Raw genomic sequence first — 26648 nt, forward strand, 5'->3', positions numbered from 1 at the left:
CCAGCGCACACGTCCAGCAACATTCTGGAAGTGCGCCGGTCGGAGCTGGAGCTGCAACGGTCGGAGCTAGAGCGCTTGCTGCACCACGAGGCAGCGCCGGCGTTTGAGGAGGCAGAGCAGCAGCAGCAGGAGGAGCAGCAGCAGCAACCGCAGCGAGGGGACGCCACAGCGGCAGAGGCGCAGGAGCGGCAGCAGCGGTCTGCAGCCGTCTCTACTACGGGCCAGGGGCAGCTGCAGCAGCAGCGGCGCGCACGGTTGGTGACCAGCACGCGTCACTCGCGTGGCGCGGCTGCGTCGGCGGCTGCGTCCGCGGCGTCCGTCACCACGCGCGACACCGCAGCGTTGCAGGCCTCCGTGGCAAGCAGGACAGCAGCCACCTCTGCAGCCCTCACCTCCTGGCTGCTGGACTGCCGCAGCCGGCGGGAGCGGCGCGCAGTGCAGCCGCTGGCGCCGCAGTCGCGCCGCGCCGCTTCGGCGGCCGCGCAGCCTAGGGCCCGCGGTGGCGCGGCGGCGCCGGCGGTGCAGCTGGAGCCGGGGGCGCTGCAGGGGCTGTCCCAGGACACGCAGGAGGACATGGTAGTGCTGATCAACACGCGCGCCACGCTGCGCTGCGGGCGCCGCACGCGGCGCGGCAGCGGCAAGGTGTCCCGCAGCAGGTGTGCTGCCGGCGGGGGTGGGGAGGCGTGAGGCCTGCTTTTTGTGGGGCCTTGCAGTGAATCACGGTGCATGCATCTGCGCCATGCATCTGCGCCACGCGTCTGCACCATTCTGTTTAATCCTGCCGCCGTCGTCGCCGCACACGCCTGCCCTGTCGCCCTGCCTGCCGTGCACCCAGGCCCTCACTTCCCTCCCCTCCCCTCGCCCGCCCGCAGCGGCAGCGACATCATGAGCACCTACATGCGCAACCTGGGCAACACCGCGGTGCTGAGCCGGCAGCAGGAGGCGGCGCTGGCGGGCATCCTGCAGCGCGGCATCCAGCTGCAGGCGCTGGCGGAGCGGCTGGCGGCGGAGCGTGGGTGCGACGTGGCGGCGGTGGACGCCGCGGCGCTGGCAGCTGCCGCGGGGCTGCCCTCTGCCGCCGACGTGGCGCAGCGGCTGGCCAACCAGCGCGAGGCCAAGGACCTGCTCATGCAGTACAACGTCAGGCTGGTCATCAACATCGCCAAGCGCTACGTCGGCAACGGCATCGACATTGTGGACCTCATCCCAGGTGCATGCGGGTGTGGCTGCGTGCTGCGCCTTGGGCGGTCTCGTGTTGGGGCGCCCCCTTTCATCCACCCAGCCTGGCCGGGTGTTTGTGCTTGTTCCTCCTGCCCCCGCGCCCGTCCCCCACCCGCGAGGCCTCACGCTGCCCCCCCGCTCACCTGCCTGCAGAGGGCCTGGTGGGGCTCAGCAAGTCGCTGGACCGCTTTGACGCCTCCAAGGGCTTCAAGTTCTCCACCTACGCACACTGGTGGATCCGCCAGTCCATCTCCCGCGCCGTGTGCGGTGAGCCACGCCGCTGCCCCTGAACCCCGGCTGCACCGTGGGCCGCTACACGCGGCAGCAGCCGTGCTGCCACCTCCTCCTGGCTGTTCTGCCGCTGAGTCTGTGTGTGGCCTGGGTTGTATGTATTTGTTTGCCCCCGCAGACCAGGCGCGCGTGGTGCGGCTGCCCAGCCACGTGTGCGAGACGCTGTACCGCATCAACCGCGCCATCACGTCCATGACGGAGCAGGTGTGGGGTGGAAAGAAGAGCAGCTGTGGGCGGTCTGTGTGGTCCTCACCCAATCTTGCCGCTTCCTGCCCAGCCCAGGCTGCTGGGTGTGCCCCTCACCTGCACACCTCTCTCCCCTGCTGCGCTCTGACCCCGTCTTCCTGCCCTCACGTCCCACCCTCCTCCCCATCTGCCTGATGCAGAGCGAGCGCGACGAGATGCCCAGCTATGAGGAGATTGCGGCCGCCGTGGACCTGCCGGTGCGCCGCGTCATCCACTACCTCCGCCTCTCCAAGCTGCCTGGCGGCGCCGCGTCGGCCCGCGACCGCCCCACCCAATACCTCTCTGGCTCCTCGCTCAAGGTGCGGCGGCGGCGGGCTGCCGGGCGCTTCCACCCACGGGTTGGCCGCCGGCGCTGGGCCTGCCATCTCTGCCTGCTCCCCTCCCATGCCATTGCTCACCCTGGCCGCACGCCCCGCCGCTGTTCCGCCGCTGTACCGCAGGAGGTGACGTACGAGGCGCTGGAGGACTGCGCGGAGGATGAGGACCCCGGGGAGGAGGGGGAGGAGGAGGAGGCGCAGCACGAGTCCATCCGCCAGATGACCGACCTGCTGCTGTCCACGCTGGAGAAGCGGGAGCGCAACATCCTGCGCCTGCGCTACGGCCTGCTGGGGTGAGCCCGCCCGCCTGGTTGCCGGCCTGAGGTCTGGTGCCTGCCGCAGCCTGCCATGCACGCCTGCCCGCTCGCCACCTGCCTGTGGAGCATGCTGAGCGACTGACCTGGGCTGGCCTGCTGCTTGCTGCAGGTGGGGCCCTGCGGCTGGCGGCCTGTCCTGGGACGACAACGTGGATGGCGGCAGCATGAGCCTCGGAGTGAGCGCCTGCTGCAGGGTGCCGTGCTTGCTGGGCGCTTGACGATCCAGCGCTGGGCGCCTCAGTGCCCCATGCATGTTGCGTGTGCTCGCTGCTGCTGCCAAGGCGCGGCCCCTCACCTGCCCTGCCCCTGCCGTCCTGTGCTGCAGGAGGTAGCCAGCGCGTATGGGCTCAGCAAGGAGCGTATTCGCCAGATTGAGGACAAGGCGATGCGGGCGCTGCGCAAGCCCTGGCGCCAGCAGCTGGCCCAGGAGATCAAGTTTGGGGAGCCCATCAGCCCCAGCAACCTCTCCCACTTGGCCTCGGCGCAGCAGATGGCGACGGAGGAGGGCAGCTGGCCCTGAGCGGGACGTGCCCCGGCCAAACCCAACCTGCGTCGCTGCAGCACAGCGGCGGCGGCAACCCACGCAACGGCACCATTCAACGAATGAACACACTGGCCCAGGTGACCAAAAAACCACGCCTCCCCGAGAAGACCACTGCCCCTCACCCGGGGCGCCATTTTGCCCCTTCCAGCCACCCGCCCACCGTGCCCGCTGCAGTCGGCGTGCGTGTTTTTTGTGTCTGTCACTATGCTTTGCCTCCTCAATATGCCGGGGCGTGCAGCCCTCCATGGTTTTTGTGCTTGTGCTCGTCGCGTCCTCCCCCGTGTGTATCCTGCCCTCGTTTGCTCTGCCGTCATCTCGCTCCCAGCATGCACCCTTGAATTCTGCCCAGCATCACTTCCCGCCGCCTGGCCCTGCCCAAACTCTTCCAGCCCCACCACTGCAGTCGTTTTACCCTGTCCAGTCTGCAACCAAACCGCCTCTTTGATTCCCAGCGGCCCACCGCTGCCCCCGGAATTTGGTTCTGGTGCCCGCCCACGCTGCACGCTGCGCCTTTTGCTGTGCTGCAGCAGCAGGAGCGCACACCGCGTTACGTCATGTCCCATCCCATCCTAATGTGTGGTGTTGCCTTGGCCCCAGCAGGGCACTTTCTGTATCACATGCCCCTTACTACCCAATACTCTAGTCGCTGTGCCAGCCTGCCTCTGGCATTGGCCAGCTAGCGATGTACACTACAGCATGCATCACTCATTGAAGTGTAACAATCAGTAGGCAAAGATGCCCTCGGCGGCCCTGAGCAGGGCGATGGGGCTGGCATGGTGGCAGTGCGTCCCCCAGCTGAGTTGCTGGAGGGAAAAGCTCGACCAGGTGCTGGAACAGGTTGTAGAACAACTAAGCCAGGGTGTGGAGCCATGAGGAGGGAGGCAGGCACAGTGGGGAAGGGTTTGGGTTGGTTGCGGCGGCACCGCCACGCTGGCGGCGGGCGGGTTTTCAACAAGCGCAGGCATAGGCCGCAAAACTGCCTCGCAGTGCCTCCTGTAGGGGCTTTACACAGCACAGGCGGCGAGCACTCGCAACCTCCCCAGCTCCCTTCAACCTTGCCTCGCGATGGAGGTGCCCAGCTTGCTGCGGCAGCGTTGGATGGCGATCTTGCTCATCGCGGCGGCGTTGTCCTGGGCGTACAAGACCCATCGGTGGGGTCTTGTACGCCCAGCGAGCCGATGCCCGACTCTCACAGCCGCCCAGCGAGCCAGCATCGCAGGTGAGACCCTCGGATCCGCGCTGAGGGTCAGTTGGGGGCGACAGCAGCTGTGTCGGTGGCAGCGCTGGGAGGTTTGGGGAGAGCGGGCGGGAGCCCGAGCCTGCCACTGACCGCGCCTGGTGCCCCGCTCATTCCCTGCAGCTACATCACCGGCCTCCTCGATTTTGTTGCTCTCTACACCCAAACAGCGGCACCCAGCGCTGCGGACATGCTAGAGCACGAACTGGGTGTCCACACAAGATGCTACACAAGCCAAGTCGCGCGTGAGTGGCGACAGGCCAGCCCCACATGCCTGTCGTGCAGTGCATGGCGGCCCGTGGGGACGTTCTTGCCTCTCACATGCACATCGCTCATGCCCGGCCTGCTGCAGTGGTGACCTACTACTGCGGCAGCGCCGCCACCAGCGGCGAGGAGGGCGACGTGTACGGCAGCAAACAACTGCTGTCTCTGCTGGGAGTGCTCCGCGACTCGCCCCCAGCGGTCCGCGCCTCAGCCATCCGAGGGCTGCTGGCGTTGGGTCCAGGGCTCACACGGGCCGGCTCCAGGTGGCAGCAGCAGGCGCAGCAGCAGAATGACAACTCTTGGTATTCTGGCCTTGATGATGATTATGAGGAGGACGAGGAGCTGTGGGGGTGGGCTGAGGAGGAAGCTGAGGAGGGAGACGATGAGGCACTCGCCGGCTCGGTGCAGCAGCTGGCGGGCTGGGATGGGCAGCCGCTGCCGCAGCTCATCTTCCGATGCCACGTGTATGGCGACATGGATTTGGTGCGCTGCCAGCAGCCGTGCTGGTCCCGGCAGCGCTGTGCATTAGGGATAGCTGCGGCAAAGGTTCGGCCAGATGATTGCCACTTGGGTTCGCCTCACGCCTGCGTTCCTGCCCTGGCTCGAACCCACTGCTGCATGCAGTCTGGGCACACCTTTGTCATTGCCATGCAGCCCGACGGCATGGTGTTTGATGTGTATCAGGTGGGAGGCGGGGGTGGCCATCAGGAGTGCGACTCAATTGTACATGTGAAAAGTGCAAGAGGGGTAGTGCAGTTTGGCAGCACACTCTGAAGCCACATCTGCACGGTGCCATGCCAAACTGACTGCTCTCATTGCCCCACCCCCATGGTGGCTGCGTCTGCGCAGTCTTTCATCGGGGCCTACACGCTGCACGAGTACCTGTATGACAATCCCAAGGCGCTGAGCTACGAGGAGATGGTGCAGGTAGGCCTGTCAGGGCGACTCATGGCTGGAGTATTCCCAGCAATTGCAACATAAAGCAGCTGCCGTGCCCTCCAGTGCTGCTGCTGCATTGTCTGCTGTGCAGTTTTTGGAGGACATGCAGGCCATTGAAGCAGCAGAGACATGGAACCGGCAGATCGATCAGACGTACTGTTCGGGGTGCGCCACTCAGTGGTTGCTCGGTTTGCCATGTTTCGATCCCAGCGTATGGCGACATTAGCAGCAGCGATGAACTGGCCTTGTCCAGCCACCTGGCTGCCTGGCTGGCCTGCAGGTCTCACTCTCCCGCAGCAAGGGCTATGGCGGCGTGCGGCTGGGTCAGCCGGGCCAAGAGGTGCCTCGTGCCCCCTCCCGTCACAGCGGTGGGATGAGGGCCTGGAAGCGAGGCCAGGGCAAGGTGAGCTCAGTTGTGGGCAAGGACGAGATCCTCCCAGAAAGTGTATGCGTGGCAGGTGTATGTGTAGTATGGATCCTGCACTGTGCTAGATTGTGAGCTGATGTGCTGCAGCACTGCTGGTGCTGTTGTAGGCTCTGCTCTTCAAGTGGGGCCTGGTCTGCGCCATCCCCCCCAGCGCATCTGCCACAGCCTGATGCTCCTGGGTGCGGCTGGAGAAACGCGGGGATCAACAGCAGACCGCCTGCTGATGTGGCGCAGGCAGCATCTAGTCATCAATTCTTGTTCATGCTGATGTTCATAGCTATACTTGGACATTGAACTCTGTACGTTTTCAGACCCTCTCGAACGAGCGGGCAGGAAGTTGCAGTTCAGCTCAAGTTGACTGCACTTGCAGACAGGAGGGAGTGGTATCTCTATCATTGAATCGAGACAGTGGATTGGTTCAGGGATGTGTAGAGTGAGGGGGCCGCCAGCACAGTGCACTGGGATTGAGGACGCACTTCGGCGGGCGGCGCCTGCACGCTGCCTGCGACGCGGCTTGGTTGTCACCCCATCCTGGGCGCAGGCCCCCGGTGCAATCGTAGCACTCTTACCGTTGCTCGCTGACCATTCTGCATTCCGCTTGGCACCACCTGCGCTTGCCCCCAGCAAAACAGCCGACCCCACCTGTCTGCGGCTCTTGGGGTTGGCCGCGCCAGCGGCAACCTTATGCACCTCGCCCTCCCAGCAGCTCGATGTCACGCGGCCTGCTGGGGGCGGGGGCGGGTGCAGCGGGCGCCACCCTCTACCTGAAGCCGGAGATTGTTCAGGACTATGTCAAGGAGCTCGTTTTCGGGCCGCGGCCCAGCGCCGGCGCCCTGACGGACGGGGTGGGCAAGGAGCTGGAGCACCTGCAGCGCCTGGTGAGTCACGCGCTCTCGCCGCCGCTGGCAGGCGCCACTGGCGGCGCCTACCGCGTTCGCCTACCACGTTCGCCTACCACGTTCGTGCGGCGTGCGGCCTTGAACCCCTGCTGCGCTGCTGCCCATCGGCGCGCACCTTCTGCTGCCCATCATGGCACCGCCGAGGCTTGGGTTGCCGCTCGCTGCCGGCGCTGGCCAAGCCTTGCCGCGTGCTGGCGCCATAAACGCACCGTGTGCCCGCTCGTCCCACCGCCCCCGCAGGTGGAAGACCTGTCCCGCCAGGTGGCGGCCACCAGCAAGCAGCCGGGCGTGACGGTGGTGCACACGGGCGCCGACCGCGGCGGCAGCTACATCCTGTACGGCTCCGCGGCGGCGGGGCTGGGCGTAGTGCTGTACTTCCGTGTACTGCGGGGCTGGACCTTTGGCGACATGCTGTATGCCACGCGCCGAGGCCTGCGCGACGGCCTCAACCAGGTCTCCGCAGGTCCGTGGGTGGCACGCCAGGGCGCAGCGGGACGGCGCCGGGAGCGGGAGCGGGAGCGGGGGCGTGTGCCAGGCCAGGGGCCGCGAGCGCGTCCTGACCAGCAAGCATGCTGGCTGGGGCGGCGGGGCTGCCTCCCCGCCTGCTTGCTTGCGGGTCAGGCTAGGCGCAAGTCCCGTGCTCCACCCGCCTGGACAGCCTCGCCCAGCTGCCGCTGCCGCTGTCGCGCGCCGCCGCCGCTGTGCCGCAGGGCTTGAGCAGCTGGGGGCCAAGGTGCAGGAGGTCAAGGCCAGGCTGCAGGAGCGGATCGCACACGTGGTGCGCAAGCAGGAGGAGATGCTGGCGGTGCAGGCGGAGATGCAGGCGGCGCTGACGGGGGTGGGGCGCGACGTGGAGCACACGCGCGGCCAAGTGGGGCAGGTGCGCCGCTGCGGTGGCAGCCGCTATGTCGGGCGGCAGCAGAAGCCAGTCCTTGCGCGTGCCGCTGTGGCGCTCGCTGCCGGATGCGCCGCATCCGGCGCTGTGCGTCAATTCAGCGCCTGCCGCCGTGCCGCCGCCGCCTGCTATCGATGCTGCCTGCCGCCCTGCCGCCTTGGGCCTGCGTGCACGCCTGCCTGCCTGCCTGCCGTCCCTCGCTGCAGATCCACGCTGTGGTCATGGACCTGGAGGCCAGCATGGCTGAGGTGGGGGTCAACCAGCGGCACGCCAACCACGGCATCTATGTCCTCTGCAAGGCAGTCAGGTGCGGGGGCCGGCCGGCGCTGGTCTGTATATACCAAGGGCGGCGTGCCCTGGTAGTTTTTTCCGGCGAGGGTTACACGCCAGCTGCTTGGTGCTGCGAGGAGGACGGTAGGGGGGTGTTGGGTATGTGCTTGACCCGCCCGTCCACATTGGGCCGCCACCATCCCGCCGCGCCGTCGCTCCATTTTGTGCCTCCCCTCTGCCCTGCTGTGCAGCGAGCTCATGGTGGGCTCCAACATCCCTTCCAAGACAGAGCTTATTGAGTACACGCAGCAGCACCCGGTGTGGGCGGCAGGCGGCGAGCGGGTGCAGGTGGGTCGGCGCGCCGCTGGCGGGGCAAGTGGGGAGGCGGCGGCAGGGTGCATGCGGCAACCTGGCAGCAGGCCCGCTGCTCTGTGTTGTGGGGGGGACTGATGCTATGGATTGGACTGATGCGATTTTACACTCGCGGCCTCCTGCGCGCTTGCAGGGGTTGGAGAGCCTGCTGCCTGCAGGCGGCGGCGGCGGCGCCGGCGCCGGCCTGCGCCGCGTCTCCTCCTCTGCAGCCCGCGGCCGCGACGAGAACGCCAGCCCCGAGCGCCGCAGCCCCTTCCTGCTGGCCCGCGCGGCCGCCGGCAGCTCGCCCGCCCTGGCCGACGAGGCGCCGCCGCCTCGCAAGGCGCTGTCCGAGGGCTCTGGCATGCAGGGGTCGCAGGTGCTGCTGAGCCCCATGGCCCCGACGGACGGCAGCGGCGCCACCTACCAGGCGCCATACACGGTACCGGTGGCTTACCCAACCAGCGTGTCGGTGGGCGGCGCCGGCAGCTCCCCCGGCAGCATGTACTGGTGACCGGGCGGCCTGATGGCTGCGCCCTGCAGCAGCGGCAGCTGGGCAGCCATCCAGCGGTAGGAAGCAAGGGGCACTACGGTTCCTTGCTCTTGGTTTTTGTGCTACACAGGCTTCTTTGCTCCCCCCTCTTTGTACATGCTCGTTTCATTGCGGTGAGTGACATCCCCAACACGCGTTCACTTCTCTCGCCTGTCAGTGCCCGGCCTGGAGTCGCCCGATCTCTTTTCCACCTCTCTTTGCCCATGGCAAGCCAATGTAACAGGCAGCCCAGCTGACGCTTCATTTGATAGCAGCGGCGGCAGGGCGGCGGACAGGGGGTGGGCAGCGAGCAACGCGTGCCGCCATTGCTCCCCAGGGTGTTGCTGTTTGAATGCGCAGCCAATGCCGCATGAGGAGCTCCTCGCCCGCAGAGCGCCTTACCACCACCACGCTGGAACCCATGCCATTTGCCACACGGGCGCAATCTTTCTTGTGGCATGGGGACGTATGATGTGATGAAGGCACGGCGCAGCGGCTGCCGGTCCGACAAAGCAGGGCAATGGGGGGCAGGCCAGCAGCGGCAAAGTTGGCGGCGCGGATGCAGATGGCGGCACAGCAGCAGGGCTGGGCCCTGTGCATCTCTGCTTGGCACGCACTGAGTCTGTCTGTAATGTGCCCACACGTTTGCAGCAGCAAACAATCAGCAATGACACCGAGGGCTGCCTGACGAGGCACAGCAAATCAAATCAAATTGGAAACAAGGCGCCAAACTGTGGGAAAACAGGAGCCACGAATGTGATCTCTGAGGCGTTTGTTGCGCCCCGCAAGGGGGTCGCGGTCGTCATGTGTTGGGCCGCTCGGGGGTGCCACGCCGCTCGTACGCCTCACGCCGTTACGCAGCCGCCGCGGTCAGGGGCTGCACCTGCCATCTGAGCGGCAGCCCGCCAAGCAAAGCGCAACAGAACCTCAAAAGTCATGTTCAGAAGAAGTAGTAGTCGGGGCAGCGCGTCTTGTCAATCTTGCCGCTCTCCATCATCGCCTGCTTCAGGTCTTTGGTGTACTCCTTGGGGAAGGCCTTGCCTGCAGGCATGGCGGGAGGGGCCTCATGAGCGCCGGCGCCGCCGCTTTGCATGCAACGCCGCCGGCTGCGCCGGCGCCGGCGCTCGGGCTGGCTGCTTCCCACCCTGACGGCAGGCCGCCCGCACGCCCCCGGGGCTTACCGATGCCGTTGTGCAGCTGGTGGTAGACCTCGGCCTGGTTGAAGGCCAGGCGGTTGGAGTCCAGCACCCATACGGTGTTGAACTGCGCAGGGGAGGCGCGCGCAGCGGCGGCGGGCAGCGTGGGCAGGGTCCCGGCCCTTGCTCACACTGCGGCATCGATATTCCCCCACACAACACACACACAGGGGTGAAACTGCTTTCCAGCCGCCCGCTTGCCCGACGCCACGCAGGCCGGGGCAGCCAGCCTGCGCCACCCCGCCCCAGGCGCCGCGCAGCCGGGCGGAGCCGGGCCGCGCTGGCGCCGCCGCGGCTGCCGCTGGCCGCGTCACCCCACCTCGTCGTCCTCGGCTGGCTGGCCGTTGGAGTCGTAAAAGTTGCCGCTGCCGGGCAGCAGCTGCATGCCGTTGACGTTGGCCACCTGCAGGATGGGGAAGAAAGGAGAGTCCACGCCGCCCGGCAGCCCAATCACGTTGCGATAGCCTGCAGCACGGGGGGTGGGCAGCGCCCGGGGGGCACCAGCGCTGACAATGGCTGTGAGGTGTGGGTTGGTGGATGTCGAACGGCTGGTGTGGCACCCTGCGCCGCCGATTGCGCCTCCGCCCTTTCTGGCTACAGGCAGGCAGGCACCACGGCCTGCTGGTGCGAGCAGCACTGTAGGGGCAGGTGGGTTCGGCAGGCAGGCAGGCAGCCTGCGGCTGCGGATGGCGCGCCTGGGCCGGCATCCTGAGGGTCCAGCCGCATCATGCCAAAGGGAGTCTTCCTAAACTGCAGGGCAATGGATAATAACGCACAGCCGCAGTCAAACGACGCATGCCAGCTCGGCACTGGCTTGGCGCCCGGCAGAGGTCAGCCTCTCCGCCGTCTGCCCCCATCATCCTTTGCCCGCTCCCCCCCATGGTGCTCCCGCTTCCTCCCCAACCCTTGCCTGCTTGAAGTAGGTCTGGGCAAACATGGCATACTGCTGCTTGGCTGCCTCCATGTCCCCCCTCAGGTCCACCTTCACCACCTCCGCATGCCCCAGCTCCTCATACACTGCAGCACAGGCCCACAGCGGTGACAAAAAGACGGGGCCAGCAGGACGGCAGCACAAGCTGCACCAGCAACAGAGCTGGCGAAGGCAGCGGCGGACTGGCACCGTAAGACTCGCGGCGCGGCCATGGGCGAGAGCAGCGGCCGCCGCAGCCGCCGCACCTGAGCCGGCAGGCCCGCGATAGTAGCAGACCTTGCCGGCGGCCGAGGGCACCCTGCCGCCGGCGTAGCCGACCACAGCGCTCATGTCGCCCGCAGACCGCCCCAGCGCCTTTTCCGTGTTGACAAAATCAAACTGCCTGCAGCGGCGCAGTTTGGGCAGGGTTGCAGCAGCAGGGATGGATGGAGCAGGGGGAAGCAATGGGCCTGTGCTGCCGTGTTGATTTATACAATGGCTGAGCCCAGCTCCCACTCCCACCCACCTGCCCCAGAAGCACCCGTTGCCAAAATAGACAGGTGTGATGCCCTGCATTAAGCAGCACTGGGGTTAAGAAATGAAAGGCGGGGGCCGGGAGTGGGGCTCAAGCAGCCGCCCCAAGCACAGCGGGCTTGCAGTGGGGCCAAGCAGCCGGGCGAGGGCAGCGGGCTGAGGCAGCGGCGCCACGTTTGCTGCCCACAGGCACCATGCACCTCTCCATCAGGCATTGCATCAGCCACCGCATCCCCCGCCGCCTCTACCACAGCTCCCGCCACTGACTCTGCCACGGCGCCACCCAGAGCGTCTGCCATTGCCGCAGGCGAGACGACCGGCAGGAAGGCCAGAGGCAGGGCTTGAGCCGGTGGCGCCGCCATGAGCGCCGCCAGAGCCCACGCTGCCGCCGCTAGCGCGGCGCGCTGCCCGGCTTGCTGGACCATGCCCTCTGTGGGGCTGTGGCAGCACGGGGGGAGCAAGTCAGCAGCAGGGAGACGGATGCGGTGGTGAGTTCTGCTCTGCTGCCGCTGCTGCCGCCTGCAGCACAGGCCAGCCACTGATTTCACACCTGCTGCCTTCCCTTGGTCCATTCGATGCACTGCATGCCACGGCATGCCGCTGCTGGCGTGGTGCCACAGGCCGGCGCAGCGACTGGGCGCACACCCTGGTGCTTGGCGTTGGCGGGGCTTGCAGCGCCATCTGATGTTGGCGGCGATGTCCTGGAGGGGTGCGAGTGGTGCGGCGATGGGGAGGGTGGCTCGTGAGTGGCGTTTTGATCGGCCAGAAGAAGTGTAGTGCGCATGTAGTGCCCTAGCCGCGGCCTCCACCCAGGAAAAGGGCCTCATTGCCCCGCGCCAGCATTGTTTTGACCTTTACTCTCATGTGCTGCTGTTGCGGGGGCTCCCGAGCCTGCTGCCTACCGTGTTTGCCCGCTTAGTGGCCCATTCCACCGCTTGACCCTCGGTTTCCTCCTCCTCACCGGCACTGCCTAGCTTTCGGGATCCCCCCCAGGCAGCCGGGGCCAGGCATCTTTACATGGTTTGCTGGGCCGCGCCATGTTGCGGTCTGCTAGTTTGCTGCCTGCTGGCGCTAGCCTGCACACCGGCTCTTGGGTTTGTGGTGAGTGGTGGGCGCCGCCATTGCCCCTGGAGGAGCAGCCCGCGTACCGGAAGGTGGTCGAGCAGCTGGCGGCAGGCCAGGCATGGCCAGGCGAGTAGGCTCCCTCCCAGCTCGCCCGAACTGTCTCCTGACCATGCAGAAAGGGCCCCGGCCAAACGCGGTGCCAGGCCTGATTGTCAAGCTCAAGGACGACGTGGTCACCATGTCGGCGGCAGGCACCGCAGACCTTGAGCCCATCAAGGGCAGCTCCCAGCTCAACCTGTACAAAGTCAAGATCACCGACGGCAAGAAGCCCAAGATCAAGGCGGCCGAGCTGCAAGCGCTGGGGGGTGAGGCCTGCCTGGCTGCAGCTGTCTGCTGCCTGCCTTGCCGCGTGGCTGCCTTGCCGCCGCTGCCGCCACCGTCGCTGCCGCCGCTGCCAGTCCATGGCGTGCAGCAGAGGCATGCACAAGAGCGCAGAGTGGTCAGGACGGGACCAGTGCTGGTGCTGATGGCGTCGCGGCTGCTCATTGCTGCCTGCAGATGTGGAGTTTGCAGAGCCGGACGATTGGATGAGCATAGCTGGCGGGCGCATGCTGCGGGCGGCGCCCAGGCCGCCGCCGCCGCCGCCACGGCCTAGGCCCAGGCCGCCCCCCGCCACCAGGCGGCCCAACGACGCGTATTACAATCTGCAGTGGGGCCTGGTGCGCACCAGCAGTTCATTTGAGCCCCGCCGCTCTGCTGATTCTGCCACGCGCAGCTGTGAACCTCGGCTGGGCTGGCAGCCCAGCTGCCGCATGCAACCCAGCCCAAGACGTGCAGCCCGCTGCCAGCTCCGGAGGCGCCAAGAAGCCTCCCCAGAGCATCGCTCATGCAGCCGTGCACTCCCAGCTCTCAGCCAAGGCCCTTTTGCTCCCCCTCATTTGATGCAGGAGCGCATCCGGGCGCCACGTGCGTGGGCCCACATCGTAGACGCCTCCCCCGTCCCTGTGTGCATAGTGGACACTGGGGTCAAGGTGAGCCCCGCTCAGCCTCAGCCTCATCCCGGCGGGATGGCCCTCCACTTTCCTGCCGCCCGGCTCCGTGTGCCTTGCCCTGCAAGCAATGGGTAGGGCTGGGGCCGGGGTGTGGGCATCGCTGTGTACGGTGATTTCAGCACCTGTCACTGCTGCACCGCCCTGCCGCTGCAGTACAACCACCCCGACCTAGCGCCCAACCTGGTCCCAATGACGGCAGAGTGGCAGAGGAGCAACTACGATGACAACCTCCACGGCACACACGTGGCTGGTATCATCGGCGCGGTGAGTGCGGGAGCAAGGGCGTAAAGGGAGGCAGCCAGGGGGTGAGCCTGCAGGCAAGCAGGCAGGCTGGAAGGCGTTAGCTGAGCCGGGAGGCAAGCAGCCGTGCTCGCCAGGTGCCACGCGTTGCTTTTGCTGTCGTGGGGAGGATGGGAACTCACCTGCACCGCTGCTGATGCCGCTGCCGCAGGCGGGCAACAACAGGCGTGGCGTGGCGGGGGTGGCCTGGAAGGCCCGCATCCTGGCCTGCAAGGCGCTCGACTCCACAGGCTGGGGCCTGACATCAAAAATCATAGAGTGCATCCTGTGGTGCAGGTGAGCCAGAGCGCTCGCGTATGGTGCTGCGCTCTCATGGCGTGCTTGCGTTTTGGTGCCAACAAGTCCCTGGTTGGCCTCCGCTCGAGGATTTGCCTCCCCCTCTCTCTCCTGCTTGCGGTACCCGCTCCTTGCGTTGTCTGCGGGGTGCAGGCACACCAGATGAGGGGCGCCCGCCTCCACCCCTTCCAAACGCACCCGTTGCTGTCCACCGGCCTGCAGGTCCCAAGGAGCCCGTGTCATCAACACCTCGCTTGTTGGGAAGAACGAGAACTTGGCTCTCAAGGCAGTCATGAACGCTAGCACGCGTGCCGGCGTCTTCTTCGCCAGGTGAGCCCCCATAGCCTGCTGCCGCTGCAACGTCATTGCTGCAATGGTTTGGGCAGCCGGCATGCTGCTGCACTGCTGGCGTGCAGCACCAGGGACTTGTCTGCTGTGCCTCGCTTTCCGCCCCTGAAGCCCGTCGTGTGCCCTGCCCGTCGCGCGACGCTCTATGCAGCGCCGCCGGCAACTACGAGCTCTCTAAGCAGAACGACAATGACAAGAGTCCTCGGTACCCGGCCAGCTGGGACTTCCCCGGCCACGTGGCGGTGGCCAACATGAATGAGGGGGATGAGCTGGATAACACCAGGTGTGCACAGGCTGGGGTGGCTGCTGCGCCGCCGCGGCGAGCGGGTCGGCGCGGGCCTGTGGCAGCACGCACAGCCGCTCACCCGCCTCTCCGCACGCACTGCCGCTGCAGCAACTACGGTGCGACCTCGGTGGATGTGGCCGCCCCCGGCACCAACATCCTGTCCAGCTGGTTTGAGCGTAACGCCGAAGACCCCGGGCCTTTTAACGGGGACTTTTATGCCAAGGCGACGGGCACCTCGCTGGCCGCTCCCTATGTGGCGGGCGCCGCGGCGCTGGCCATGGCCGCCTCGGGCGGCACGCTGACCAATGCGCATGTGGGGAGGGGAAGGCCTCTGCTGCCGCCGGGCTCCCCCTTGCGCTGGGGTCCTCGCCGCCGCTGCTGGGCATGCCAGGCCAGGCTGCCGGGCACCTGGGCTCGCAGAGCCGCTGGTGGCTGCTGCCAGCCAGCCAGGGCACAGCTTCCTCGCTGGGGGGCATGCGCTGGGCTCTTGTTGGGGGTCCCTAGCTACCGCTCAAAATGCTCGACATGTGCCTGGCCCTGTGCTGTGTGTAACATTTGCCTGGCCCCGTGCCGGCTGCCTGCAGGTCGCAAACCTTTTGGTGAAGACATCCACCTGGAAGGCGGGGCTCAACGGAACTGTGGTGTCTAATGGCGTGATCAATCTAGAGCAGCTCGTCCTCGCGGCGATCCGTGCACGCCAGCGAGCGAGAGCAGCAGCAGCAGCAGCGACGATGGCGGGATGAACGTGCCCCTGGTGCTGAAACTGGCGGGGTGACTCTATCCATGCACACAGGTGCCTTCCTCAGGAAGTGCCTTCCTTCAAGGCTGTGCACCCCACAAAATTGTTATGTGGCCTGTCATCAGTCTCCAGAGGGGAGGGGCTGGGGGGTCATTTTGATCCATGTCAAATTCGATGCTTGCTCCCCGAGTGACCCTCTTATTTTTACATGGCATGTTCCATAGACCTTAGGGGAAGTGCTGAGAGGTTCAGATCAGGGTCACTCGGGGGGGAACCAGGGGCCAAAGGCGCCGGCAAATGGCGCACGTCGGCGGGCGGGAACAGCCGGGAAGTGGTCAAACACTGCTGTTTGAAATGTCCAGGCCTTCTTGAGACATACCTGAGGGTGGCTGAAAAGGATTTGCAGCCCAGTCAGGGCCCTGGTGCTCAGAGCAGCCGTCTGGCGGTGGCAGCGGCGGCGGCACCGCCAGTGGTGGCATGCCTGCAGCCATCTCTGGCGACCGTCGGCTGCACTCCCCGCCCATTCCCTAGCTTTAGGTGACTCATACACGACGTTTAGACACAGACAATCGAGCAAAACCGCCTGTTTTTCGGGCCGTCAGTGGGCGACAGAGCGCCTTGCTGAGCGCGCCTGGCGATCCACCGCTGCGTCCAGCAGCCCTCCGGGATACGTTAGAAACGTTCCAGGCAGGCGGGAGCCCTCGGAGAGCGAAGAGGGGCGTTTCCAAACATGGCGGGGGCAGCCACGGCTAGCAACCGCCCCACAGGCACTTGTTTCTAGCGATTCTGACCTCATAGGGAACGATGCCAAGCGGCGGCACCGAAAAATTGAGGAAAATACATGGATCAACATCCAAAGGGGCAGCCCCTCCCCTCTGATCAGTCTCATGGCTCGCGCTTGTGCGAGTGCGGCCACCGCCTCGCCTTCGAGCACAGCGCTGCCTGGACGTTGCCGCCGGCACACTGGGCTTCGTAGCTAGGTGATTGCTCAACAAACTGCCTGTTGTGTCTTCTCTAGAGTCTCCACTCCCAATTGTCACTTCCCAGTCAGTTGCAGGCCCAGCTGTCGTGCTGCCATATGGCATGCATGCATGTGTCGCAGTGCGCAGTACTGCGAAGCGCTTGCCACCTCAGCGGTCGTGAAGGCAAGGCACACGCCCTCCATCCTGGGCTTAACATTCGGCAGACTGGTTCTGCGAGCCCCCGTGTGTGCGTGTTGCACACGATTGGAGGGGATCTGCGCGTCACTCATCTGCTGGCGTCAGTCCTCCTCCATTCGTGCCCCAGCCGCCCCAGTACTCCTCTCCACTATCCTTTGAGGTGGCATCCAGCACGCTGGAAGGCAGCACGGGCCGCGGGGCCCCGCTTTCATGACATGTGGCGCGGCCACGGGCCGAGCCCTACTGGCGGTGCTGGCGCTGGCGTGCCTCCCGAGACGCGGCCTGGCCTTCAAGGTGAACTTCAGATGGTCTCTGAGCCAATCAGCAGCAGCACCGCCTCCATGTGAAGGTGGTCAGATCCATGCAAGCATGGGTGTGATGGCAGTGTTGCCCCTCCTCCATTGCAAGTACCGCCATTACACACCGAATACAGGTGGGACCCAGGCCCACCACGCCGCCGGGTCTGATCGTCAAGTTGAAAGACGACGCCGTGGGGATGGCGGCGGCAGCGGCCTCCGTCGGCATGCGCGCCATCTCCACAAACCTCAATCTCTATAGCGTAAAGATCACGGACGGCAAGGCGGCTCAGGCCAAGGCGAAGGAGCTAGAAAAGCTGGGGGGTGAGGGCCGCTGCGTATTCGTCTTTGTCGCCCGTCGTGGCTGGCGCGGTCTCAGGCTGCCGCCGGCGCCGCCAGCACAGGCATGCTTGGGCCGTACCAATAGCAGCAGCTGGACTGGAGGGATGCATCCATGGTGCTCCCATGGCGGCAGCGGAGCAGCAGCTGCAAGGGCCCGCGCTGGCCTTGCAGTGTGCCGCATGCAGCTCAGCGGGCCTTCTGGCTGCCGCCTGCCCAGTGCAGCTTGTGTGTGACGTGCCGTTGCCTGCCGCTGGCTGCCTGCAGGTGTGGAGTATGTGGTGTCGGACGAGTGGGTCAGCATAGCAGATGGGTCAGCCATGGGGCGTGTGGAGCGGATGCTACACACGGCTTTCAGCCGGCCGCCGCCCCCCACACCCATCCGGCGTCCGCCGCCACGGCCTCCCTCGCCACGGCCCAGGCCTTCGCCGCCGCCGCTGAAGAGGCCGCCGCCGCCGCTGCGCAAGCCACCGCCGCCACCACGGCGGCCGCCACCGCCGCGTCGGCCGCCGCCTCCGCCTCCGGCAGTCAAGAAACCCGACGACCTGTTCTATAGGGAATTGTGGGGGCTGGTGAGTCTCAGGATACTACCAGTTGCGAACTGCTCCGCTGCCAGCCCAGCAGCCAGCAGCAGCAGCACCGCTCCCGTGGTTGCATGCGAGATGGCAGCGGCAGAGCGCCGCCCTGCTGACCAACGCGTCTGTGCTTGCACGTGCGCCTGCCGCCGCCGTCGCAGCCGCGCATCCGGGCGCCGCAGGCCTGGGGCTATGCCAGGGGTTCAACCATGGTGAAGGCCTGCATTGTGGACACAGGGGTCAAGGTGAGGGGTGAGGGAGTGGCTAAGCTAGGGCTGTGGTGAAAGTAAACGGCCCACCTGCCGTTTGCGTTTGCAGACCGCCAGGCATGCAGCATCGGCGCATCGATTTGCCACACACCCCATTCACCGCCGCACTTTGCGGCGCATGTACCGCTGTCACATTCAGGGTACTGTTTTTACCGCTGCACTGCCCTGCGCCTGCAGTACAACCATCCCGACCTGGTCGCCAACCTGGCGGCCATGCCCACAGCCTGGCAGGCAAAGAACATGGACGACAACGGGCATGGCACCCACGTGGCGGGCATCATTGGCGCGGTGAGGCTCTGGCAGAGGCTGTGCGGCTGGCGAGCTGCGTGCGCCTGCCCTGTGCTGCAGCCGCCGCCGCCGCTTCCCCATGTGGACGCGTGGCTGTCGTTCGGGTGGTGCATTGGAGCGCTGGGATTTGTCCCATCTTGCTTCTGCTGGGCTGATTGGCCGTGTCTGCTGCTGCTGTGGCTGCAGGTGGGCAACAACGGACTGGGGGTGACGGGTGTCTCCTGGAGGGCCGGCATCCTGGCCTGCAAGGCGCTCGACTCCACAGGCTGGGGACTCATCTCGAAAGTGGTGTGGTGCATCGAGTGGTGCAGGTGCGTCTGCCCCAGGGCGGGCCCAGCTGTGGGCTGGGCTGCAGGCTGTTGCTGTCTTCCAGCAGCTGCCTGGGCGCCAGCTGCTGTGGGATCCTGCTGCTTGGCAGGACGCCTGGGAGCTGCGTCCTGCTGCTCCCCGCTTCCTGCATGTCAGAGCTTCCCCACACTGCCCGCTCCTGCCTCACATATCCATGCCCCCCGTGCCTGCCTCTGGCCGCGTGCCCTCCCACCTGCCTGCAGGTCCAAGGGCGCCCGTGTCATCAACACCTCCTTCGAGCTTGCCACGGAAAACGTCCCGCTGAGAGAGGCGATCGGCAACGCCACGGCAGCGGGCGTCTTCTTCGCGGGGTGAGGGCCCTGCCGCCGCTGTCTGTGCCGCGCTGTCTGTTTTGTCGGTGCTTAGCGCTCATCCGTCCCTGCCGTCCCTGCCGCCACCGCTGCACCTCCCCTCTGCTGCAGCGCCGCGGGAAATACCGAGGGCGGCAACGACAACGACAAGTCCAACCGCTACCCTGGCGGCTACAAGTTTGCCGGCAACGTGGCTGTGGCCAACATGAACTCAGACAACAAAATCAACTACAACAGGTGAGGCCGGGTGTGGGCGGACAATGGCCAGCAAGCAAGTCAGCAGCGGGGTCAGTAGTGGGTGGTCCCTACAGCAGAGGGATTGGGCCTATACCCGCTTGATCTGCTCCCCGCCCGATCTGTCTGGTCCCTCCTCCTGGCCCCTTCCCTTCGCTGCAGCAACTACGGCGGCACCACGGTGCAGCTGGCGGCCCCCGGCACCAACATTCTTTCCACCTGGTTCTCGCGGGAGTATGCCGGGCAGTTCTACGCCATCCGTACCGGCACCTCCATGGCAGCTCCCTATGTGTCGGGCGCCGCGGCGCTGGCCATGGCCGCTTCTGGCGGACACCTCACCAACAAGCAGGTGCGACTGGGCGCGCTGCTGGTGCTGGAGCTGGTGCCGCTGCTGATGCGCGGCTTGTGCTGGGTGCCTGCAGCTGGGCAGCCTGGGCTGCCGTGCGGCGGGCGGTTGCTTCATCGACACATCCGCACCTGGCGCCACCACTCCGCTGTGCTGCCGGCATCTCTCTGCTCACCCAGCCGTGCAACTACCCGACCTGCCGTTCTTTCCTCACCCCCCTCCCTTTGTGCCGAGTGCAGGTGGCAAAGCTGCTGGTGACGACCTCCACCCCCGTGGCAGCACTGCGCGGCAAGGTGGTGGCCAACGGCGTGATCAACCTGGAAAAGCTGGTGATCAAGGCCGTCGACGCGGGGAAGGCGGCAGCCGCCGCCCAGGCCAAGGCAGCGGCCGAGGCGGCGGCCAAGGCCAAGGCCCAGGTGGTGGCGAAAGCTGCGGCGCTGAAGGCAGCACAGGCGGCGGCGCTGAAGGCAGTGCAGGCGGCGGCGCAGAAGGCAGCGGGACGATAGGCGTGGCGCTATCCACCGAGCCTGCTGTTTGAAGAAGGAAGCGCTGTGGCGGAGGAGGCCCTGCCCTGGCGAGCTCGCGAACCTCTGCTGCCATTACAGCTCTTCGCCTCCCAGCCGCCATGCCGCCACCCACCCAGGACTCTGCGCTGCAAGACAGACCATGACAGGAGACGCATCGGACGCAGGACGCACTGCCTTCCCAGCCCAGCTGTCGCGGCCCGCGCATTGCGCCTGCCGGCCCGCACGGCACCCGGCCGGCAAGCCAGCAGTCCTGCTGCTGTAGCTGCAGCCCTTCCATATCGCAGCTGTATGTATCAGAGCCGCCGCCGCCCCGTTGCACATCCTGTACCTTGTGCGGCACCCTCACCCGCCGTGTTGCTTCACGCTGCCGCTTCCACCCTCTCCTTCGTGTCCCGCTGCTCCCTAGCTTTCACCGCTGCATCCCTGTGTGGTCCGGCTGCTGTCCCAAACTGCTGCCACCTGGCGGGAGCCACTTTCAGCTCACTTTCATCGCCCTTCTCTGGCACTCCATGCAGACCTACCTACCTTCCAAATTTCTCACCGATTTCTACACTCCCTGCTGCTGCCCTCGTCGATACTGACACGTTACACATGCATGCGGGATATCCCCTTTCCCTATACATCGACTGGTGTCTCTAACACGCAAAGCAAAGCAAGCTCACAGTGGCTTGCATGTAAATAAGCTGTGTCAGCCAGTGTTGCGGGGCCTGGAGCTCACTGCTGTGCCACCGAGGCCCGCCTACCACTGGCGCATCTCCTGCCCCCCCATGGCGCTGCTGGCTGCCGCCGCCACCCTCACTGCAGCTGCGAGGTGAAGCAGGCGCAGGTGAGCGGCGCGAAGCGGCGGGGCTGGCGGGCGGCGGCGGGCGGCTCGCTGAGGTCCACCTCCTGGAAGGACTGGCCATCTGCTGTGTTCGCTACACCTGCTGCGCCTGCTGCGACAGCAGCCTCCACCCGCACCGCCTCCTCGGCGGGCAGCGGCGCCTGCGGCGCCGGCTGGCCGCCAGCGCCGGCGCCGGCGGCGCCGTTCAGAGCGGGGCTTTCGGGGATGGGGGACAGGTGCGGCGCGGCAGAGGAGCCGCGGGTGCTCAGGTCGCGGCTGGGGGGCAGGGGCGGGCTGTCGGAGCGGCGGGGGCGGCGCCGGAAGCTCTGGCGCAGGCGGGTCATGCTGCGGGGGTGCAGGACAGGGGAGGCAGGAGGAGGGGGAGGTCTCGAGGGACTGGCTGCTGGGAGCTAGCCAAAGTGCTGACCTGCAAGCAGCGCTGGCCTGCGCCCCACCGCTGGCGCCGCCACCGGTGCGCCATGCCCGGGCCAGCTGCCGCACTCGCAGACCAGCACCCGCATCCACTCCTGTGGGTGCTGCAGGGCCGCCAGCTTACCCGCGCGACAGCTTCCTGCTCAGGCTGCGCGCCAGCGAGGCCTGCGGGGCCGCGCCGGTGACGTCGTGCGCTGTGGAGCGCGCGGGCGAGGAGGAGGCCAGGGAGGGCGCCTCTGGCGGCGGCGGCGGCGAGGCCACGGCGGGAGAATTGTGCTGCAGGGCCTCTGGCTTGGGGCCCAGGCTGCCACGCATGCTGCCGCTGCTACCCCAGGTGGCGGCTGCAGAGGGCGCGGCGGCCAGGGAGGCGTCTGCAGGCACCGCCTCTGTGGCTGGCTTACCGGGGGACATGCTGCTGCGCGCTGCGGCTATGACAAAGTCCTGCAAGCGAGTGCCAGGGGGACGCCGTGCAAGGGCAAGCAAGTGCAGGTGAGGGCCGAGTGAGCGCCGTGCAAGGCGGCAGCGGCGGGCTCCCGCCAACCAGCGGAGGCGCACACCTGCTGGGCCGCCTCTCCCTCCAGATCCTGCACCGGGCGCTTCAGCGGACTCCCATCCAGGCTGCTGGGCCCTGCGCCAGAGCGGGGCCTTTTAACTTGGTGCGATGGACTGGTGTGCGCGGGGATTAGGCCAATGGGCATCTTGACAAGCTCAGAGGGCCGTCTTCGGGCAGAATGCGGGCAGGGGAGCTGAACACAGCAGAATGCAGTGTGGTGGCCGCCTAAAATGCAGGCGATCAAGAAAGCAATGGCGAACCCGCCCAACCCCCATTTCTGCCCCGCCTGCCTCCCGACACTCGCACCCGCGCTCCTGATCCCTCCCTCTACCATGCATGAGCGTGCCGAGGCCCTAGGCAAAGCCTGGAGCGAAACGATCGCCAGCCTCTCCGCTGTTGCCGAGCAAACGTAAGGGCTTCGCCCTCCCTGGCACTGGCAGGCCAAATCTGACCCGTTCCTGTGCTCTACGCGCACGCAGGGGCAACGCCATCGCACTTCGCCGAGCCTACACCGCCCAGCTGCAACTCCAACTCGTGATTGCCGACCTGCAGAGCCGCCTGGCAAGTTACCGGCGATCTGCAGCGCCTCCAGCAGCGGGTGGCCGCCCCAGGCCCCTGCACCAGGGTGGCGGCGGGAGGCTCCCGTCCCCGCCTCCCGCTTCTCACTTATCGCCATACAACAGGCTTCCCTTGTGCCCAAATCATCCTTGGCCTGCAGGAAGCTGCCAGGCAGCAGCTGGAGGTTCAGGCTGCGCAGCAGAAGTAGCAGCCGCCGCAGCAGCAGGAGCCCGCCGCCCGCGTGTGACGCTGGGCAGCACCCAACTTCCCAGCTAGTGAGTGCCTGGCACCCCGTGGCCAAGCGCCATCAGTCAGCTGGCAGCCACCCACCATGGACACCCTGGCAGCAGCAGCCGTGGCGGCCAGCCCAGATGCCGCAACCGGCGACAAGGCGGGCGCGGGTGGCGGCCCCGACTGGGCCTTCCCGGTGTTTGTGGGCTGCCGCCGCCCGCTACCGCCCGACGACATCCTGTTTGAGGCAGGCAACATCGAGCGGGAGCAGCTGGCGCGGGAGGTGCGCCCGCGGGGAGGGATGCAGGACAAGAGGGGCAGGCAGGGTGCGAGCGCCGGCTCAGCCAAGCACGCCACGCCGCCCCTTCCTGACACTAGCCTTTTGGCCCCCTGGCTGTCATGGGTGCGTGCCTCTTGGCCCCCTGGCTCTGCATCTGCGCAGGCGGCCGTGTCGGTGGCGCGGGACGAGCGGCGCCAGCTGGCCAGGGAGGCTGAGCTGGCGGGGGATGCCGAGCTGGCAGACCGCGTGCACGTCACATTTGAGTGCGGGCGGTGCCACGCCGCGCTGCCCACGGCCCGCCTGCTGGACATCCACGTGTCCGAGATGCACGACAGCTTCTTCGCGGCGCAGGCGGCCCGCCGCATGCCGGTGCGCGCGGGTGCCCTGGGGGCGCGGCGCCGGTGGCGGCTGGGGCCAGGGAGGGGCGTGGCGCCGGTTGCGGCTGGGGGCAGGGAGCGGCGTGGCACTGCGGTCTGTGCTGCTGGGTGAGGGAATGACAGCGGCGCTTGTTTGGTGGGCGGTCGCACCCGGCCGCCCTCTGTGTCCACCTGTGCCCCTCCGCCTGCGCCATCGTTGCATCCCCGTGCTCCCTCCCCTGCCCGCAGGTCTACCTGTGCCTGGTGGAGGGCTGCGCCCGCAAGTTTTGCACGGTGGAGGAGCGCAAGCAGTGAGTGCCCCTGCCGGGCGTGGCGGCGCGTGTGGGCCTCAAGTGCCCTGGTCCTGCATATGAGCGGCGCGGGCAGCACGGCGGAGCAGCCCAGGCCCTGCTCCCCTGCTCCCCGATGATCCCCTGTGCTCCACCCCGTGCCACGCCTCGCCCACCCATGCTCGCTCGCCGCTTGCAACAAATCCCCTGGCCTTCCTCCCTTCCTTCCTTCCCTCTTTCCTGTCTTTTTTGCTTTCTTTCTTTCCTCCAGGCACCTGACCGAGCACCACAAGTTCCCGCGCAACTATAACTTTGACCGCATCCACCTCAGGTGGGGGGGCCAGTCAGCGCCACAACCGCAGCACGTGTGTGCAGTCGGGGCTGGCGCGTGGGTCTCGGGTGGTGGTGCTGGCTGGGCGGTGCAGCGGCTTGCGCAACTGTTTTGGCCACAGGTGGCCGCCGCCTTGCGTTGCTGGAGCCCTTGTGCTGACCGGCGGCCCTGCTGCGCATGATGCGCAGGCGGCACAAGGCCCAGATCCGGCCGCTGCCGCAGTACCGGAAGGGCCACGGGCGGCAGGCCATGGCGGCCGATGCTGAGCCAGGTGCTGCGGGTGCGCCGCCGCCCAGCGACCGGCAGGCGGCGGCGGTGGAGGGGCAGCATGCCGAGGAGGTGGTGCAGGGCTTGTCCCGCCTCAGCATGGCAGCAGAGACCGGCACCGTGCCCAGCGTGGTGCATTTTGGGCGGGGGCGGGGGCGCGGCCTGGCTGGCATCCCGCGGGGGCGGGGCGGCCAGAAAGCGCCACAGGCGCAGCCCGGTGGCGACACGTAGCTAGCGCATTTCCCCCTTGTTTCTTTTTGCCGTCTCTGCCTGCAACAGCCATGGTTTTCATTATCGCTGCGCCTTACCTCCACGCTTCGCAGTTTTCCTCTCGTTGAGTGTTTCCTCACGCACAGCTCGTCTGGCACCCTATTTGATGTCGTGTCCACTGCGGCATCCAGCCTCGTGTATTGTGATGCATAGCTTTTCCAGGCATAAGGCGCTTTGGAGCTGCAACTGCAACCTCCGCGGAGAAGCATTGAGCATGAACGAAGAGCATGAAAGAAGAGCAAAGGGCGCAGCACGGAGCAGAGCGAGGGCGGCGGGGTTGTGGAAAAGAATAAGTAAGAGATGGGCGGCCAAATCAACCGCTTGATTGCCTGCCTGCGCTCATGCCCGCCGCAGGCTGCAGTCGGGCAGCGCTGCCACAGGTGCAGGCCTCCCATGGCAGCATGCCAAGCTGATCGTTGGTGCTGGTGGCGCCGATCGCGGCGCGGCCTCCCGCCCAGCAGCCACCACCCCGGGGCAGCCGGCACCAGCCCGCCGCCGCTGCCAGCCGCTCAGAACTGGAACTGCTGGCCGTTGGTGTAGCCCAGGGCGTCCATGTGGGCCTCCATGGCCTTGTTCATGGGGCCGGGCCCGCAGCGAAGGATGAGCACGTCGGTGCCGGGAGCCGGCAGGTGCTTCCTGCGCCAGCGGCGACGCCGGGGCGGCAGGGGAGGCTGGATACCGGCGGCGGGCGGGCTGGGGAGGCTGGATACCGGCGGCGGGCGGGCGGGGGAGGCTGGATACCGGCGGCGGGCGGGCGGGGGAGGCTGGATACCGGCGGCGGGCGGGCTGGGGAGGCTGGATACCGGCGGAGGGCGGGCGGGGGAGCATGCGGGCCAAGGCGGCGCCGCAGAGGCGGGCCGGGCAGGCGCCCAGCAGCAGCAGCAGCAGCAGCAGCAGCAGCAGGTCTAGGTGCCTGCCTTCACTGGCCCGCCAGCCCCCTGCGCCTCTCCCAGGCTGCCCCGCCCGCTCACTTGATCATATCGGCGGTGACAAAGCCCTTGCCGCCCTGCCAGCCCTTCGGCGGGTTGTTGAGCACATAGTAGACGCTGCAGGCAGGGGGCAGGTGGCAGGGAGGGCGGCAGCGTTTGGTTGCGTAGGCGGGCGTGTGAAGCCTACCTCGGCGGCTTGCCCTTGCCCCCTCGATTCCCAGGGCAACGCATGGCGCAGCGTGGGGGCAGGGCGGGGATAGCAGGCAGGGCTGCGCGCTCCTGAAGTTGGGGTGGGCCGCCGCCAGGTCATCCAGCTCCCGGCGCAGCAGGATGTCGTCCTCTGCGCGAGTGCGGGTGGGTGCACACGTGTGCGGGTGTGGCGTGGGCCCATTGTGAGGCACGAGCGGCAGGCGGGGTGGGGAGCTACAGTAAGCCCTGAGACCGGCCCACCGCCCCCCTGCCGACAGCAGCAGCGACAGAAAGCCGCGCTGCCCTGCGCTGCGAGTGCATGGACAGGCGGGCGGGCGGGCAGGCAGGCAGGCAACGTGCCCGCCCGCATCCCCGCGCCCGCCGCCGCCGCGCAGCGTAACGCACCCGTGACGTTTGCGTAGACCAGGGACAGTGCGGTGTTGTCGTTGGGGTCTTTCAGGATGTGCTGCATCACCTGCGAAGAAAGAAAGAAAGAAAGCGGGAAAGAAGGGAGGAAGGAACGGGAAGAAGGGAGGAAGGACTGCGCCGTCGGTGGGGGGGCTGGGCAAGCCCTGCTGGGCCCGCGCGGGCCGCGCTGCCGGCCGCGCCCGGCAGCAGGGCGCGCAGCCCGCTGCCGCGACGTGGGCGTGCTGGCTGCGGGGCGCGGCGCGGGCGCGCGGGCGCGCCTCCCGGTGCGAGCCCCCACCTGGAACATAGGAGTGATGCCGCTGCCGCCGGCCAGCATGCCTGCAGGCGCATGCGTGCACGGAGGGGGTCATCGGCGCCGGCCCCCCAGCGCTGCCTAGCCAACTCCACACCACACCCACGCCCAGCCCACGACCCAACCGCCGTCAGGACCAGCGCCCGCCACCTGGGGGCCACACCGCCACCCATCCGCGCCCACCCGCACCCCCTGCCCAGCCCCCCCACCGATGGCCTTCTTGGAGCCGCGCTCGTAGCGGAAGCGCCCCTTGGGGCCATTGAACAGCA

The 26648-nt window shown here is 67.1% G+C and overlaps 6 protein-coding genes across 6 annotated transcripts in view; 4 read left to right on the plus strand and 2 right to left on the minus strand.

Moving 5' to 3' along the window:
• The first annotated feature begins 1113 nt into the window (after nt 1-1113).
• On the plus strand, nt 1114-3163 carry CHLNCDRAFT_33233 (hypothetical protein). Its single transcript, XM_005843103.1, has 7 exons — nt 1114-1210; nt 1375-1488; nt 1631-1716; nt 1905-2057; nt 2199-2368; nt 2502-2568; nt 2718-3163. Exons 1-7 carry the CDS (start codon nt 1129-1131, stop codon nt 2910-2912), a joined length of 867 nt encoding a protein of 288 aa, XP_005843165.1. The 5' UTR covers nt 1114-1128; the 3' UTR covers nt 2913-3163.
• A 3350-nt stretch (nt 3164-6513) lies between these two features.
• Nucleotides 6514-8732, plus strand: CHLNCDRAFT_141417 (hypothetical protein; the record flags this gene model as incomplete). Its single annotated transcript, XM_005843104.1, has 6 exons — nt 6514-6681; nt 6943-7165; nt 7413-7582; nt 7804-7904; nt 8119-8215; nt 8373-8732. 6 exons carry the CDS (start codon nt 6514-6516, stop codon nt 8730-8732), a joined length of 1119 nt encoding a protein of 372 aa, XP_005843166.1.
• Nucleotides 8733-9644: 912 nt separating this feature from the next.
• CHLNCDRAFT_59328 (expressed protein) lies at nt 9645-11752 on the minus strand (the record flags this gene model as incomplete). Its single annotated transcript, XM_005843137.1, has 8 exons — nt 9645-9791; nt 9932-10013; nt 10266-10411; nt 10642-10696; nt 10857-10963; nt 11123-11259; nt 11383-11441; nt 11591-11752. 8 exons carry the CDS (start codon nt 11750-11752, stop codon nt 9691-9693), a joined length of 849 nt encoding a protein of 282 aa, XP_005843199.1. The 3' UTR covers nt 9645-9690.
• A 655-nt stretch (nt 11753-12407) lies between these two features.
• CHLNCDRAFT_59329 (hypothetical protein) lies at nt 12408-20162 on the plus strand (the record flags this gene model as incomplete). The annotated part of the gene is made up of 19 exons (XM_005843105.1): nt 12408-12491; nt 12631-12820; nt 13014-13174; nt 13403-13486; nt 13661-13771; nt 13959-14083; nt 14306-14413; nt 14583-14714; nt 14826-15030; nt 15302-15391; nt 17050-17236; nt 17519-17823; nt 17988-18071; nt 18273-18383; nt 18570-18694; nt 18935-19042; nt 19154-19279; nt 19439-19625; nt 19862-20162. The coding sequence occupies 19 exons, from the start codon at nt 12408-12410 to the stop codon at nt 20126-20128; spliced, it is 2790 nt and encodes a 929-aa protein (XP_005843167.1). The 3' UTR covers nt 20129-20162.
• A 2684-nt stretch (nt 20163-22846) lies between these two features.
• CHLNCDRAFT_141422 (hypothetical protein) lies at nt 22847-24501 on the plus strand (the record flags this gene model as incomplete). The annotated part of the gene is made up of 5 exons (XM_005843106.1): nt 22847-23029; nt 23189-23395; nt 23632-23693; nt 23944-24003; nt 24192-24501. The coding sequence occupies 5 exons, from the start codon at nt 22847-22849 to the stop codon at nt 24499-24501; spliced, it is 822 nt and encodes a 273-aa protein (XP_005843168.1).
• Nucleotides 24502-25049: 548 nt separating this feature from the next.
• The window catches only part of CHLNCDRAFT_141423 (hypothetical protein), a gene marked incomplete at both ends in the record, with an annotated part of 2253 nt that continues 654 nt past the window's right edge, over nt 25050-26648 (minus strand). The window contains 6 exons of the mRNA XM_005843138.1: nt 25050-25176; nt 25512-25586; nt 25920-25962; nt 26064-26133; nt 26365-26405; nt 26589-26628. Coding sequence (XP_005843200.1) covers nt 25050-25176; nt 25512-25586; nt 25920-25962; nt 26064-26133; nt 26365-26405; nt 26589-26628 — 396 coding nt within the window. The remainder of the gene's footprint in view (nt 25177-25511; nt 25587-25919; nt 25963-26063; nt 26134-26364; nt 26406-26588; nt 26629-26648) is intronic.

This window comes from Chlorella variabilis, assembly GCF_000147415.1.
Source record: "Chlorella variabilis unplaced genomic scaffold CHLNCscaffold_34, whole genome shotgun sequence".
NCBI lineage: Eukaryota > Viridiplantae > Chlorophyta > Trebouxiophyceae > Chlorellales > Chlorellaceae > Chlorella > Chlorella variabilis.

Excerpts from the sequence above, each read along its gene's own strand:
- CHLNCDRAFT_33233 (XM_005843103.1), top strand. The coding sequence starts at position 1,129 with ATGCAGTACAACGTCAGGCTGGTCATCAACATCGCCAAGCGCTACGTC. Across the intron at positions 1,211-1,374 it reads CATTGTGGACCTCATCCCAG|AGGGCCTGGTGGGGCTCAGC; the intron begins GTGCATGCGGGT and ends ACCTGCCTGCAG. Across the intron at positions 2,569-2,717 it reads GCGGCAGCATGAGCCTCGGA|GAGGTAGCCAGCGCGTATGG; the intron begins GTGAGCGCCTGC and ends CCTGTGCTGCAG.